Source organism: Athene cunicularia, assembly GCF_003259725.1.
Source record: "Athene cunicularia isolate RWA chromosome 1 unlocalized genomic scaffold, athCun1 chr1_part1, whole genome shotgun sequence".
In the NCBI taxonomy this organism is placed as follows: domain Eukaryota; kingdom Metazoa; phylum Chordata; class Aves; order Strigiformes; family Strigidae; genus Athene; species Athene cunicularia.
The window spans coordinates 21328059-21342302 of NW_020799091.1; the positions used below are offsets into that span (position 1 = coordinate 21328059).

Sequence of the window (14244 nt, forward strand, 5' to 3'; positions counted from 1 at the left end):
GCCAGACATTTGTTGAAAGAACAATACAGAAGCTCACATTATCCATAGAATTCCTGAAATGCATAGATCTTGGAATACCTCCTCATGCAAATGTTACATATGCCAACCTAGAATGAGGCACTGCTGGACTTGCTACTTACAAACTAAGAAAACCTGTTTTGTAATATCTGGGTTAGTGATAGCCTTGGCTGAAGTGATCAAACTATTGTGGAGTTTGTGATCCTGCTGAGCATGCTGGAGGTTAGTACTAAGACAAAGGGTTTAGATTTTAGAAGAGCAAACTTCAGCTCACTCAAGGCTCAGTTGGAAGGGATTCCATGGGTAGCTTCCATGAAGGATAAAGGAGCTAGGGAGTGCTGGGAGTTTTTCAAGAATGCTCTCCTAGAAGCACAAAACAAGTTCATGCCCTTTAAAGGTAAAGGAATTAGGCAGAGCAAGACCCCCTTGACTTAACTGTGAGCTTCTGAGTCTGCTCAAAACCAAAAGAGAAGTGTATCAGAGATGGAAAAGCAGACAAATATCCGTTGATTATTACAAAGGCATAGCCAGGGAATAACCAGGGCATGCAGAGATGCAGTTAGAATAGCAAAAGGTCAGCTTGAATTTAAACTGTCCAGAGAAGTCAAAAACTAAAAGAAAGGGTTCTTCAGGTACATAAACAACAAGCAGAAACAGAAGGAAAGTATTGGTCTGCTGTTAAGCAGGAGAGGTGAAATAGTCACCAACAACGCTGAAAAGGCAGAGTTCTCAACACTTTCTTCACTTTTGTCTTTACCAGCACTGTTAGGCTGTAGGCCTCGGGAGCAAAATTCCAGGTTGATGCAAGCACAGGCCCATGTCAGTGAAGGAACAGCTGGTATGTGAACTTTTACAAGAGATTAGCCCCTACAGATTGATGGACCCTGACAACATCCACCTGAGGGTGCTAAGAGAGCTGGCTGCCATTGTTGCAAGGTCGTTCTCTGTAACCTATGAGGAGTTGTGGGAGATTGGGGGATGTCCCAGTACACTGGAATAAGGTTAATGTCATCCCATCTACATTGTAGAAGGGCTTGAAGGAGGATCCAAGAAATTATAAGCCCATCAGTCTTACTTCAGTCCCTGGGAAAGTTATGGAATGAATGAATCCTCCTGGGGGCTATCACAATTCAAATGAAGCATGCGATTGGGAAAAGCCAGTATGGATTCACCAGGGGCAAACCATTCTTGACAAACCTGATCGCCTTCTATGACAAAGTAACCTGCTCAGTCGATGTGGGGTGAGCAGTGGTCATTGTCTACCTGGATTTCTCCAAGGCTTTTGATACGGTTTCCCACAGCCTCCTCCTAGAGAAACTGATGCACTACTGCCTAGACAAGTGGTCTGTGCAGTGGGTGGGAAACTGGCTGCCAGGTTGCACCCAGAGGGTAGTGGTAAATAGCTCCTTTTCAAACTGACAATATGTCATAAGTGGGGTCCTGCGGGGAGTGATATTGGGCTCAACGCTGTTTAATATCTTCATAAGTGATATGGATGATGGGATCAAGTGTACCCTGATGAAGTTTGCTGATGATACCAAATTGAGTGGGGAAGTGGACACTTTGGAAGGGAGAACCACCCCGCAGGAAGACCTGGATAGTCAGGAAGAGCGGGCTAACAAGAAGCTTATAAGTTCAGCAAGGATGGGTGTAAGGTCTTGCACCTAAAAAAACATAATCCAGGAGTTCAGCACAGGCTGGGATTTACCCATTTGGGGAGCAGCTTTGTGGAAAGGGAACTGGGAGTCTTGGTGGACAACAAAGTCAATATGAGTGAACAGTGTGCTGCAGCAGCAAAGCAAGCCAACAGTACGCTGTGTTGCATCCACAAGGGCATCACCAGCAGAGGTAAAGAAGTCATTATCCCACTCTACTCAGCACTTGTCAGGCCACACCTGGAATATTGTATTCAGTTTTTGTCTCTGCTACACAAAAAAAAGATGTGGACAGATTGAAGAGGGCCCAGAAAAGGGCCACAAAGATGATCAATGGACTGGCAATCTGTCATATGAGGAAAGGCTAGAGAATTGAGTTTGCTCAGCCTTGAGAAAAGAAGGCTTAGGGGAGACTTTTTCACCATGTTCCAGTATTTAAAGGGTGGCTACAAAAAAGATGGAGACTCCCTGTTTACAAGGAGTAACATGGAAGAGACAAGGGGTAATGGGTCCAAGTTACTCGTGGGGAGGTTCCAATTGGACAGGAGGAAAATTTTTCACAATGAGAACAATCAGCCAACAATCTCTCCAGGGAACTTGTCGATTTCCCCACATTGGACACTTGTAAGATTCATCTGGACAGGGTGCTGGGCCATCTTGTCTAGATCGTGCTTTTGCCAGGAAAGGTTGGACCAGATGATCCTTGAGGTCCCTTCCAACCTGGTATTCTATGATTCTATGATTCTATTACAGCTAGTGAGAATATTTTTAAAATACAAATTTTGGTCCACAGAATCAAGAGCTTTTACAAAGAAGTTATCTTCCCTTTTTTTAAACCAATTTCAGTGTGTGTCTCCTCTCTTTTGTTATCTCTCAGTATAGTAACAGAATGAGTTTCACTAAAATCACCCATCAGAAGCAAGAGATTGACAACAAAAAAACAGGTAAAAGAAAGAAAAAATTAAAAGGGATACATTAAAATTATTTTTCCCTTTGAGCTTCAAGATGATGGTTTTGAGATTAAAGTATCAGAATACTTCAACCTTTTTGTCTTTTCTCATATTTTCAAATTAATTACATTAATGACCTACACTGAAAGTTGTCCTTTTTTTTTTTTTTCAGTAATTCCTGAATTCAAACATTTAATAATTTCTTTCTGCACCTGAAAACATCTAAATACATCTAGTAATGGAAAAATAACTGGAAACATACTCATACGTGCAGCTAACACCAGTCTTCTCAGTGCCATGGCTCAAAAGATATCCAAGGTTGTCTTTCTCAGAAGAGGTAACAAAACTCTATAATTTGTACCCTGCCACTTTTCTACCTACAAGTTGCCATAGTCCTCGAAGGCTGTGAGGTGCTGCCCAGGTACCCCAGACATCCCTCCTCTGGCACCAGACTGCCTGAAGATGCTGGCACTGCTCTGGACACTACATTGTGAGACCTCCTGGTTGGTAGCAGGATGAGGCTGTAGACACTGTCAACATCACATATGAAACTGGTTTACTGGTGTATGAAAATACAGTAAAATGTAATGATTGCAGAGATTTAAAGGGGGGAATTACAGGTCGCTGTATTTGTGAGCAAATTGTGTCATGCTGGATACTTAATGGAGGGACGAGTCATTCACCAAATTTGGTGTCCTTCTTAGAAATCCAGACCAGCTGCTGTAAAAAACCCTTCCAGGATCACCCAAAAGCATGGTATGAGTTTACAGGTGCACATATTACAACAATTGACAAACTGCGGTATATGAAAAAGCCATAACAGCCTAACAGTTATAAACCATGGAACAGAAAACATGGTTGGCTCTAGTGGGGACTACATCTTACCTGTTACAATAAAGCTGACGTTTCTTTCAGCTTTTCCCACTTTATTGGATGCCACACAGCTGTAGATTCCAGAAGATTTGGCTTCAGCTACAACAAGAGTGCTAGCAGTCTGTGAAGGAAAGAAGAGATTTAGCTCTCATTGGCTCAGAAACTCAGTTAAAGTTTCCCTTCTCTTTTTCCTAAGTCACCATTGGTAGTCCCATGATCCACTCTCTCCATTCATTCAGTGATGGGCACCACTGGGGCTATTTAAAAGAGATGTCACCATATGCAGTTTTGGAAAGGGTGGAAGAATAACAGGAAGCAAGCTCCTTGGGTGACCCTTTTATTATCAGAGCCATCATAACCGATAATCTTTGAATGTGTCTTTCAGATTGATTTATCTCTTGCTGCTGATGCAATGATAAGCTATAAAACATGAAGACTGACAACAGTGTTGTTCACTCGAGGAGATAAGCATCCTGTAGGAGAGCCAGAGTGCAAAGGGAATAGGCATGGCGTGCCTCAGGCACTTGGATAATGCTGGGAAAAAAGTATCTCCGTTTGGCACTAAATGCATTTAATTTCTCTTTCATTTTCTCAGCTACCTGTCAGGTGAGAAAGGACAGGAGCAAAAGAGGTTTGCTCTTTTGGACTATTTCCTCTTCTTGGACAATATTTCTATTATTAAATAATTGTATATTGCTTTTCTTTACGTTGTATTCTATCACCATCTTAAGATGTTCAGCACACTAAACATTTTCACAAAGTGATATGACTTGCAAGATAAGATCTTGGAAGGCCAGGGACCACCAACACCTGATGTGTCTTTAGAAAAATAAAATCCATTGTAATAAAAAGAGTTATACCTTCATGGTGATCTAATGGCTTGGGCACTAAGTGAAAGAAGAAAATTATGCAGAAACAATGGAGGTGGTGTTTTGATATGGAGCTGAGACGTGGGGCCTGTACATGGAGCTCAGCAGTGGGACATGCTCTGAGGTACAACTTGGTAGCTTAAATTTTCTGTCTTACTGTCTCCATTTTACGTCTGTAAAACATGTTTTGGCTGGAGTTACAGGCAGAGCTGGGACAGTGACGAAAGGAAATTGTGTGGCCACAGAATGCCATTGTTTGGAATTATTTGGCTTTTCTAAAAACCTTCAAAATAATTTTTGTGCAATTAATACATTCTTTTAAGTCTGTCTGATTGCTGGATTCCAGAGACAAGCACAAGAGGGTGAGTCAGTAATAAATAAGGACCAGTTATCTACATTTCTACATAAACACTGGCTAAACATTTGCACTGCTTCTATGTCTCCTACTCAAAGATTTCATGGTTAATCCCAAACTCCTTGTTGAACCCCTATATCATATGGATCTTCTGGTTTCCCAAAACATTCTTCAGTAGAAAGAGACTATCACTTTTCCTACTAGTCAAGCAAACACAGTGAAGTCAAGTAATTTGATTTTGGCTTACTTGTTTTAGAAAACTGCCCTACAGCATATTCAAGAATACAAGTGATGCACCTCTACCCTGTTAAACTGTCTTAATGGTCAGCTACCTGTCTGCTAACAAACTACATCCTATTTCTAGCTAGAATTTTTCTAATCTACCTTTTTGGCTCTTCTGTGAGATGAAAGAGGCTCCGTAATACCAGATAGATAATTACAGCCCTTAAAAAAAAATAAATCATCCTGTTTTGCTAAATTCAGTAGATTGACTGCTACAAATTCCTAAAGTGTGGTTCCAGCCCTGTCTATATTTTGTAATTTTAATTCTTTCCAGTTTTTAAACATAATTTTGTAAAGTGTAGACATGGGGCCCAGAACCAGGATTCCTGCAGCTGTTTTTATCAACACTAACTCAGAATAGAAGGAAGTCCCATAACATCTGTAGAGGGCTAACATGGGTGGTTAAACACTGCTTCTGCCATCCCAGACTTTCCACCACAAAATTAGCTTTTTTTGCATTAGTTGGTATTACCTCATAGCAACTCTGCTCAGGCAGGAACAGTGACCTAAAATACACAGTGAAGGAGAATGAAGCTCTTACTCTCTGACTCCAGGACACCTGTTTTATCCTACTATACCCACAACCCAATAATTTCTGAGCCTGAAAAATACATGTCAGTTAATCTTCCCAAAATTACTTCAGTGGCTTGGAAAGTTTTTGGTAGCTCAAACTGCATTTTGCCCTGACACTATCATATAACTTTTTAATGAAAAATTGTGCATCCTATCTTAGTTTTACTGCTCCAGCCCACTATGATGTGACTATTTTATTACACTGAGGATGGTGCAAACAGGTACACTAAAGCAGTATGACCGCAGTTACTGACCAGAGTGCTTACAGATTATGCCTTTACTTGTGTATTAAATGGCCCTAGAGAACATTCCTCGGCACTGAAATTCAGTTATTTAAACTCTTAGCTTTTCCCCAGCATTGTCTTGGTTTTGACCAACTTGCACTGTCCTAAATACTCCTCTAGCATGAGCCAAGGATTACTTCCAGCAGTCAACTCCCATGCAACCAATGTCTTTTGGAGGGCAAGGGAGATAAATGTTATGAACACAGGCCTTAGTGCCAGAGAGCAGTTATTGGTGTGTTTACTTGACTAAGGCAGAGAAAGCCATAGTGTCTAGGAAAAAGCAAGACTGACTTTGCAACAGAACAGAATATTTTAGAGACAACAAGTCTCTGCATAAATCTTTCAGTTTATAAATTAGTCATAAGGATAAGATAACATCTCTTTAAATAGTTTGTGAGCCCTCCAGTGGTGCAGTCTGTGTTCTGCATTGTGGATGCCAGCCAAAACCCACCAGAGAAGCAGCGTGTACAAAACTAAGCCTGGCATGTTGTTGTTTATTGAGCAATTATGGCTGTCTGAGATCAGTCTGTGCTGCATGGTTCCTCTATACAGCTATTACTGCAAAAGGAGCAAGAGAAAAAGTTTTCCCAGCCTTGTATTGTCTGGCTTCACAACAGAGAGTTTCAGACCCTGGATTTGCAACCACATTATATACAGAAAGTCTGAATCCAGTTGCCATCATCAGACAGAACAGGGCAAATCCTTCCTGGCATGCTCTGCATCTTGAGCATCATCTGTCCACAAACCACATTTACCACCAATGCTTTGATCTCTTATTCCTCCTTTCTGCACCCATCATCTCAGCTGAAGCACGATGTTACAGGCTCATCTCAAAGCCAGGGGCTAGGGAAGTAAATCCCATACTGCTGCTGCTTCTGATGGAAAATAAAGGAAGCATAAAGCAGAAACCCTGAGAGATGGAAGAGGAATTTACAGGTTTGTTCATGGTGGAAACTGATGAGGAACAGACTGGGTGGAAAAGAGAATGCAAAGCAACTGGCATGAACATTGTGCTTGGAGACAGTGTGGGCTGGTCTTTCCCCTGGAGGGTCTGCTTGAATTTCTCTTGTCTCAAAGCAGCTTAGATAGAGGATTCCCACTGCTCCAGCTGATGGCAGAGAAGGAAGAGGATGTTTCAGAAAATGGTTGGCAACTTGACTCTTGCCTGACTCCTAGAAGGACTCTGCAGACACTGGCATAAACATACTCCATTCAGAGATTGCTGTCCTAAATTCTTGAAACAGTCCATACATTTAAAAAACAAAATACTGCCCTTTCAACATTAAGCAGGTTAGTGCAAGTCTGCCACATACTGCTGACTCCCTCCTAGTTATGCTTTTAAGAAGATGTATTTGTTAAAAAAAAAAAAAAAAAAAAAAAATATGCTCTCCTCACCCCCTTGGATTTATCTTTTGCTAAAGGAACGCTATTTAGGAAGACCCATATTGAAATATTGTCAGCATAGCATTGGATTGGTCTGCTTATGCCAAAGACATCTGCTTTGTGTGCCTCACATGTTGGCAAGGAGCATCAGTGCAAAACATCTGGACAACAAGCCTCACCTTCAGGGCTGCCACAGAAGAAACACCAAAATACCTTCAATAGCAGGACATGAATATGCACAGGAGAGCACCCTCTTCTCCCCTGGGGTCAGACAGGCAAGTCACTGCCGTTCAGCAAGGGGAGCTGAAGTTTCCCTCTGCATCCTGTGGTCCTTGCTCGCTGACTTGCAGGGAGGTGACAGTGCAGACAGCTATGCCAGGGGCACCCCCTGCCCTCTTTCCTCCCCAGGGCCATAGGTGGGGTGAGGCAGCGCTCCATTCACGCCTCCCTCACACGTCGAGGGAGGGGATCGATTTCCGAAGCCAGAGGGAGACGCAGCTCGGCAGAGGCAGACGCCAAATTCTGCTGGTTTTAATCTCACCAAGGGCTTGGCTCAGCTGGCACCTCCCAGCAATCTGTTTAAAAGTGTTGACAGCGATTCTAGTAGCACTCGGGAAGGCCCCAGAAGTTACAACGTGCTGAAAGAAAGGCAAGCCACGTTCCCACTACTATCTTTAGCCTGGCTTCCTAGGAAGATCACACTGTCTGTTCATCCATCTGTCTGCCAGCCTGTCCATCTGTCTGCCAGTATCCTCTCCTCCCCTACGTGCTCAGTAATTTTTGAACCCATTGCCCAGTTTCAACCAAAATTGACAGACAACTTGAAGCTCATAAGATCTCATGCATTTCATGAAAACCAGCTGTTGAGTAGCGGGGGAAGATCAAAATGAGCTTGTGGTGAGCTAAACAGCTTTCTCTTCTGCTTTGGGTTCCAGATGGCCAGTCAGCATAGACATACTGGCCAGAGAGCTGGCATTTGTAGGGACCAAGAACAGACACACTCATGCTTCCTCCTCCCATCAGTAATGAGGGGACATGGAAGAGAGCTAGAAACTTAGAGCTTGACATAGAAGATGGAGAGATAGACCCATCCTATTTTGCATGGTCACACCTTATCAGTCATGTCCAAGAAAGTTTGTCTAACTATGTAGTATTCCACCTTTATGTTGGACAGTCACAGTTTTTAATACTACTCACAGTCAGCACGTCAGGTTAACCCACCACTGGCAGCCAAATCAGAGATGGACAAGGGTGAGCCTATGCCTGGTCTTGCAGAATCCTGTTACAGGGCCATTACTTTCCATTTTCCCTGAAATCAAGTGGCTTTGTGACTCACGAGGGACAGGACCACTAAAAACTCGTGTCAAGAAAGTACCCATGCAGTGGAAAACAAGGCCACATACACATACACATTAACATACAAATGATAAACCACAAATTCATGCATTACTATTCTTTATACACAGTTTCTGGAGACAGGCACCATGACATGGACCCAGCTTTCATGGTACCTGTTATTGTCAGTGGAATCCCAACATTTGCTAGCAGCAGAGGGATGGGGCAGTCCGGGACCTTCTGTTCCATTCCAGGTTCTCAAGAATGTGGCTCTAGTAGGCTATTTCCCTAAATCAAGGGGGGTTTGTCCCACTCCCTACAACTTTTCTCTGTACTCAGCTGTTCTCCTGTCTACTAACTCCTTCCCTTGAATTCATCATCCTTTCTTCTTGGCCAACACTTTCTACTCTCTGTAACCTGAACTCATCTTCTTAGCTCTCTTCAGTGCATTTTCCATGCCCAGGATCTCTGTCCATCTCTCCTGCAGCTCCCTGTCCCTTGTACCCAGTAGAAGGAGTACCGACTCCTTCCTTCAAGCTGTGATAAAGCAGCGTGTGCCTGCACAGACAGGAGAGACCACATGTCTGATATGTATGGACTGATACCAATGAATACACCAGTTCTTTGTACCTCATTCTTGCAGGTCCTTCACAGATTGACATTTTAATAAACACTGATCATGCTAAGAATAATAATAATGAGCATTAGCCCTGAGTTATATATAGCAGTTAGCTTTAGCTGGGAACACTGAGGAGTGATGGTTTTTAGCAGCTGAATGACAGGAGAGTGTCTGTGACCTGTTTACATGATAAGACTAAGAATAGCCCAACTTTGTAGGAAGTCACTGAAATGTCCAACAAAATGAGAATGAAAACTTTGGGTGGGGGAATCAAATCACTTCAAGAGTTGTCTTATGATTAAGTATCATAGCTTAGTCCTTCCATTATACCACTCAAGTTTCTCAGTGTCTGTTTAGAGAGGCTTCAACGGAAATGTTACTAAAACACTGTTATCACGGTTTCTCTGTCACCAGAAGAATAATGTAGCACAGGCTTCCTGCATTACTTTCACCATACAGACACTGGGTTTGAGGTGTTTCTAACTTTAAAAATATACTTGTGGCTACCTTGATAACCACAGACAAACAAACAACCAATCAACCTACCACAGCGAAAAGCCAAACTGGAGGGACTCAGATGTTGCACATACAGGAAACGGGTGGAACTGGCACAATGTCTTTAAGTAAGGTGAAAACAGCTACCTTGATTGCTAAAAGAAACCTTTTGACCATTCCTTGTTCATCTCTTCCCTTGATTACAATAATCTCATCCTGTGGTCACCTCCATTTCTCCTTTCATGCTAACCCAAATGTGCAACATTTTGAGTTTCTTCATCCATTTCCTACAGCTTTGTCTCCTCTGTCTTTGTTGTTTCCATTGAGATTGTTTTTACCATGCTTGCTATGCTTGGATGTGGAAGTGGGGTAGACACTCTGTTTAGATATTAGGGCTCCGTTGATGTGGAAGTGCCTCAGATTGCTGTTCATAGCAGTTTGCAGTAGCAGGACTGCTCACAGTAGCAGTCCATCAGAGACAGGCACTTGTGAGGACATGCTTCATTCAGTGAGCTCAGTTCTATCAATAGTTTTGCAATATCCCAGCAGATGAGGAAGGGTTTTCTTTGAACTGTGTCCCTTTGAGTTTGCTCTGGGAGACCAAGAATTACTCTTGTACTGCAAGAGTGAAAAGCTATAGACTGCCATGGAAGAAAAAAACCAAAATCCTGGATGCTCTAGAGCAGCTGTGTGTGCACAAGCATTTTCTACTTAAAATATCAATCCAGCTGTGCTTGAAACGCTAAGGAAGAGCAGCAGAAATGAATAACCCTTAGAAAAGCTGTGAAAAAGCTGAGCAAAGAGATCGTTTCACTAACCTCCCCTTTCCCCATAGGGACCAGGAGCTATAAAGCAATGCAAGGTAGACCTTTGTTAGTTGAATTCAGCAGCATGAAGACAAGGAATACCAAGAAGAACCACTAAGTTTCACTGCAAAACTTGATGTGTAACACATACAGAGACCATTCCTTGGTTCATTTCTAGGCACATTTTTAAAAACGGGCTGCTTGCCAAAGACTTCAAACAAAACCTGCAGTTCTGCTGCAAGGACCCATTATTAGCATCTTCCTCCAGGGAGGAATTTATTTGCTATTGACTGGAAGTTGCTTGGACATTCCAGCCACTCCTCTTCCGCTGTCTCCAAAATGCATGGCACACAAGGAGAATGAGATCTGGTCATTAGACCGTTCCTTCTGCACCCTGTGAGCAGGTAGGATTTCATCCATAGCATGGCTAGATGCCTTCTGCAAAAGAAGTGATTCTTAGCATCTTTTGTTCATCGTTCCCCCTTTGGAATAGACTGTGTCTTCCTGTGCCTGAAATTATTTCCCTTTCCTCCTTCAAATCCCTCTGTATGTCTTATTTTTCATGTGCTTTCCTATGACCGTCTCCCCTAGGAAGCTCTTTGCTCCCATATTTGCCCTGATCTTTAAGCACGTAGAGATGGCCAGCTAAATAGAGCAAATGCCTCACTTGGATCCAGCCTGTTCCCAGGCGCTGGAATGGCGCCATGAACACCTGTGGTGCTTTCTAAATAGTACAACAGCAAGAGAAAATGAAGTCCCAGGCCTGATTCTTGGCTGCATGCAAAGCCCCATGTATTCTGCAGAGTATGAAAGGGCCCTAACATGAGAATAATTAGTTTACACTCATTTTCATATGCAGAAGACTGAAGGCAGCCATCAAGGAAAGGAGACCTATATCCCCAGTGCCCTTAGAATTACAAAAAGCATTTCAGTGTCTTTGATAGGCCTAGAATAAGGGAGGCTTTAAAATTTACAATCTCTTCAGCCATTACTGCCACAAACCAAACTAGTCTTTCAAACCAGATGCTGTGACAGTGGCAAGGCATTGTGCATCTCCACCTGAGCTCCTCTATAGCACAGGCTACCCAACCACACCAAATCAGTTTCATGTCTATTCCATGGAAGTGCAGTTGATCTAGGGCATCCTTTAGTAAGGATGAATGTTTGATTTGAAGGTTTTAACTGATGGACAATCCTCCATGGCCCTTGACAAGATAATCTCACTGGCTTTCTCTCCCACATCAGACACCAACAGACTACAAGCCTACTTGTCCTTCAGAAGTGCCTGCATCTCCCCATGGCCCACAAAGGGATGCTTGACTGATACTAGACACTTAACACTTAGATGGTTAATGTCACTGGGATGAATCTCACCATGCTGTCTCTGACTGAGATCTCCCTTAAACTTCGCTTCTGTAATCTGGATTCATTTGGCCCTTTCAATTTTTTTATTGCAAGAAAAGACCTGGTCTTCTAATAATCTAGGACCACATCTGTGAATAAACTCTCTACTGAGAGTAGATTGTTTAATTCTCATAGGAAAAACAACAGGACATTGTGCAAGGTCACAAAATGAAGCAAAGATGGCCTGGAACCCTGCCTCTGTGCCCCAAGATATTACAGACCAGCTCTAAGAGACCAGATATGGTGAATCCCACTGACACATTCTCTTGGCATGTCACTTACCTTAACATGACTGCATGCAGAAATAAGGACATCTCTGCATCTCAGCAGATATATACCAAGTATGACAGTTATTTGCATGTATGCAGCTCTTCAAATCTAAACGATACAGAAATACTGGCTTCTTCACTCTTACCTCAATATCATCTTACAGTGTCTTTTCAACACATACTGTCACACAGAAAGTCTATCTGCTCCCTAGGAATCATACCTTATTTTTGCCCTCTATTACAGCCGTTCGCTCAGTGATGCTTTGGATCCTGTTTCCTATGTTGCTGCCAGCTTTCAGGGTGAAAGATCCTTCAGTATAAGAGCAAAATCCATGCCTGAAGACAACAAAAATTGAAATTTTATTGGTTCGGTGATAGCCTGAAACATTCAATATGTAAGACAAAATAAATCTGGCAGCAGTGATCAGTTGGGGAAAATGTAGGTGCTGTGACGACCAGACAAATAGAGCTACTTTTCATAGATCTTGAGGTTCGGAGCCTGATGGCTGGATCCACTTCCACAGCCCCTCCTTGAATATTAGCTCTCTGGAGTCAGTGTTAACATTTAACCCACCGTGGACTGGGAGGTCAGAATTTACAGTCTGAGCCTACTTATAGGGCTGTGCAAGACCATCCATTTCCAATGCTCCTGCTTTCAGCCACTGTCATGGTTCAGGCTTGGCTTCAAACATGAGTTCATATTATTTTCAGACTTAAATTTAAGACAAGTTATATTTGTGTCAAGATCCATTCCATAATGCATTGGATACTGTTTTACTATGTGCAGGTTCTTTTTGTTATCATGAAAAATGATGCAAGTTCTCATTTCTGAATGTTTTCTTTGGTTCAGATTACAAAATGGCAAAATTTCAATAATGGGGTTCAATGATTACAAGACAGTAAAAATAACCATAATCCTGCAAATTAGCAAAACAAAGTTAAACAAAGCTATATCTAATTGCCAAAGGGATTTAAATGTTCATTTAATCTGAAAAAAAATTCAAAGTTATCTTAATTAATGGAAATCTTAGGGAAAACTGTTTTTGCCTTATGCAACAAATTGGCTTGTAATCAGAACATTCAGGTGTGGTCATGGTAGAGCTAATTTGTTTCCCAAAGCATAATTTGGTACACATGGAAATAAACACATTGGAATGCTTCTTAAACGCTGTTTGTCCCTATTCTTCTTTGAGGATATCTAATTTTGCATTTCATCCAAAATTTAGTTGTTGCTTGTTCCATTCCAGCTTCATCAGTAGAGCTTAACCCTTCAGCGAGGTCAAGCTTTTTCAAATACAATATATTCCTTTGATCTTCCATGGATTTGAAAGATAGTAACTGTAGTATCTGTAATCAAATAGTTCTGACGTGTATATAAGTTGTTTGGAAAAATGACCTTTAAAGCCCAGTGACTGGATGATGACATGTGATGCAATTCTGTCCAAAGAATTAGGTTCATTTCCCTTCAGCTAATTGTGCAGTTTGCTTAACTTTGTGTTGTTTATAATATCAATGGTACACTAACTTTACATGCTTGTTTTTAACTGTGCAGCTTTGCGTCAAACTGGCCAGCATCTTAGTAGATATTACAGCTTAAAGAATGATGATATGTAAACTAACTTGGGCTGCAATCATTAGCACAGATACATGATTGTCTGCCCAAATTTCTTAATGTGCATTGAGAGACTCAGTGAGCTGAAAAAGCCAAAAACCAGGAGCAGGCCATGGTCATTCATGCATGGAGAGAGGACAGGGAGCAATAGTGTGGCAAGAAAGCCCTATCTACACAGCCATTTCTTCCAGACCAGTTTAAAAGTCAATTTCTAATACACGACTGTTGAGGCCAGGGCGGATGAACAACAGTTGCATTAAGAAGTTGATACATTCAGATGGGAAAAAATGGTTTAGAATTATTCAGAAAGGTAGATGCCATTTACTTTCCACATTTAATGCTTGAAGAAGTCTGGTTCTGTAACAAGGCTAGAACACAGAAGACAAGATAATGTTGGTAAGCTGATAACATTTCCATTCCACAGCAGATATCAGAACTTATTTCATGATGCCAGTACTGTAG

The 14244-nt window shown here is 42.0% G+C and overlaps 1 protein-coding gene across 1 annotated transcript in view; it reads right to left on the minus strand.

Annotated features, from left to right (window-relative positions):
* Positions 1 to 14244, minus strand: part of FLT1 (fms related tyrosine kinase 1) — a 100181-nt gene that overhangs the window by 49046 nt on the left and 36891 nt on the right. Inside the window, exons 10-11 of the mRNA XM_026858330.1 lie at positions 12392 to 12506; positions 3509 to 3617 (exon numbers count right to left, since the gene is read on the minus strand). Coding sequence (XP_026714131.1) covers positions 3509 to 3617; positions 12392 to 12506 — 224 coding nt within the window. The remainder of the gene's footprint in view (positions 1 to 3508; positions 3618 to 12391; positions 12507 to 14244) is intronic.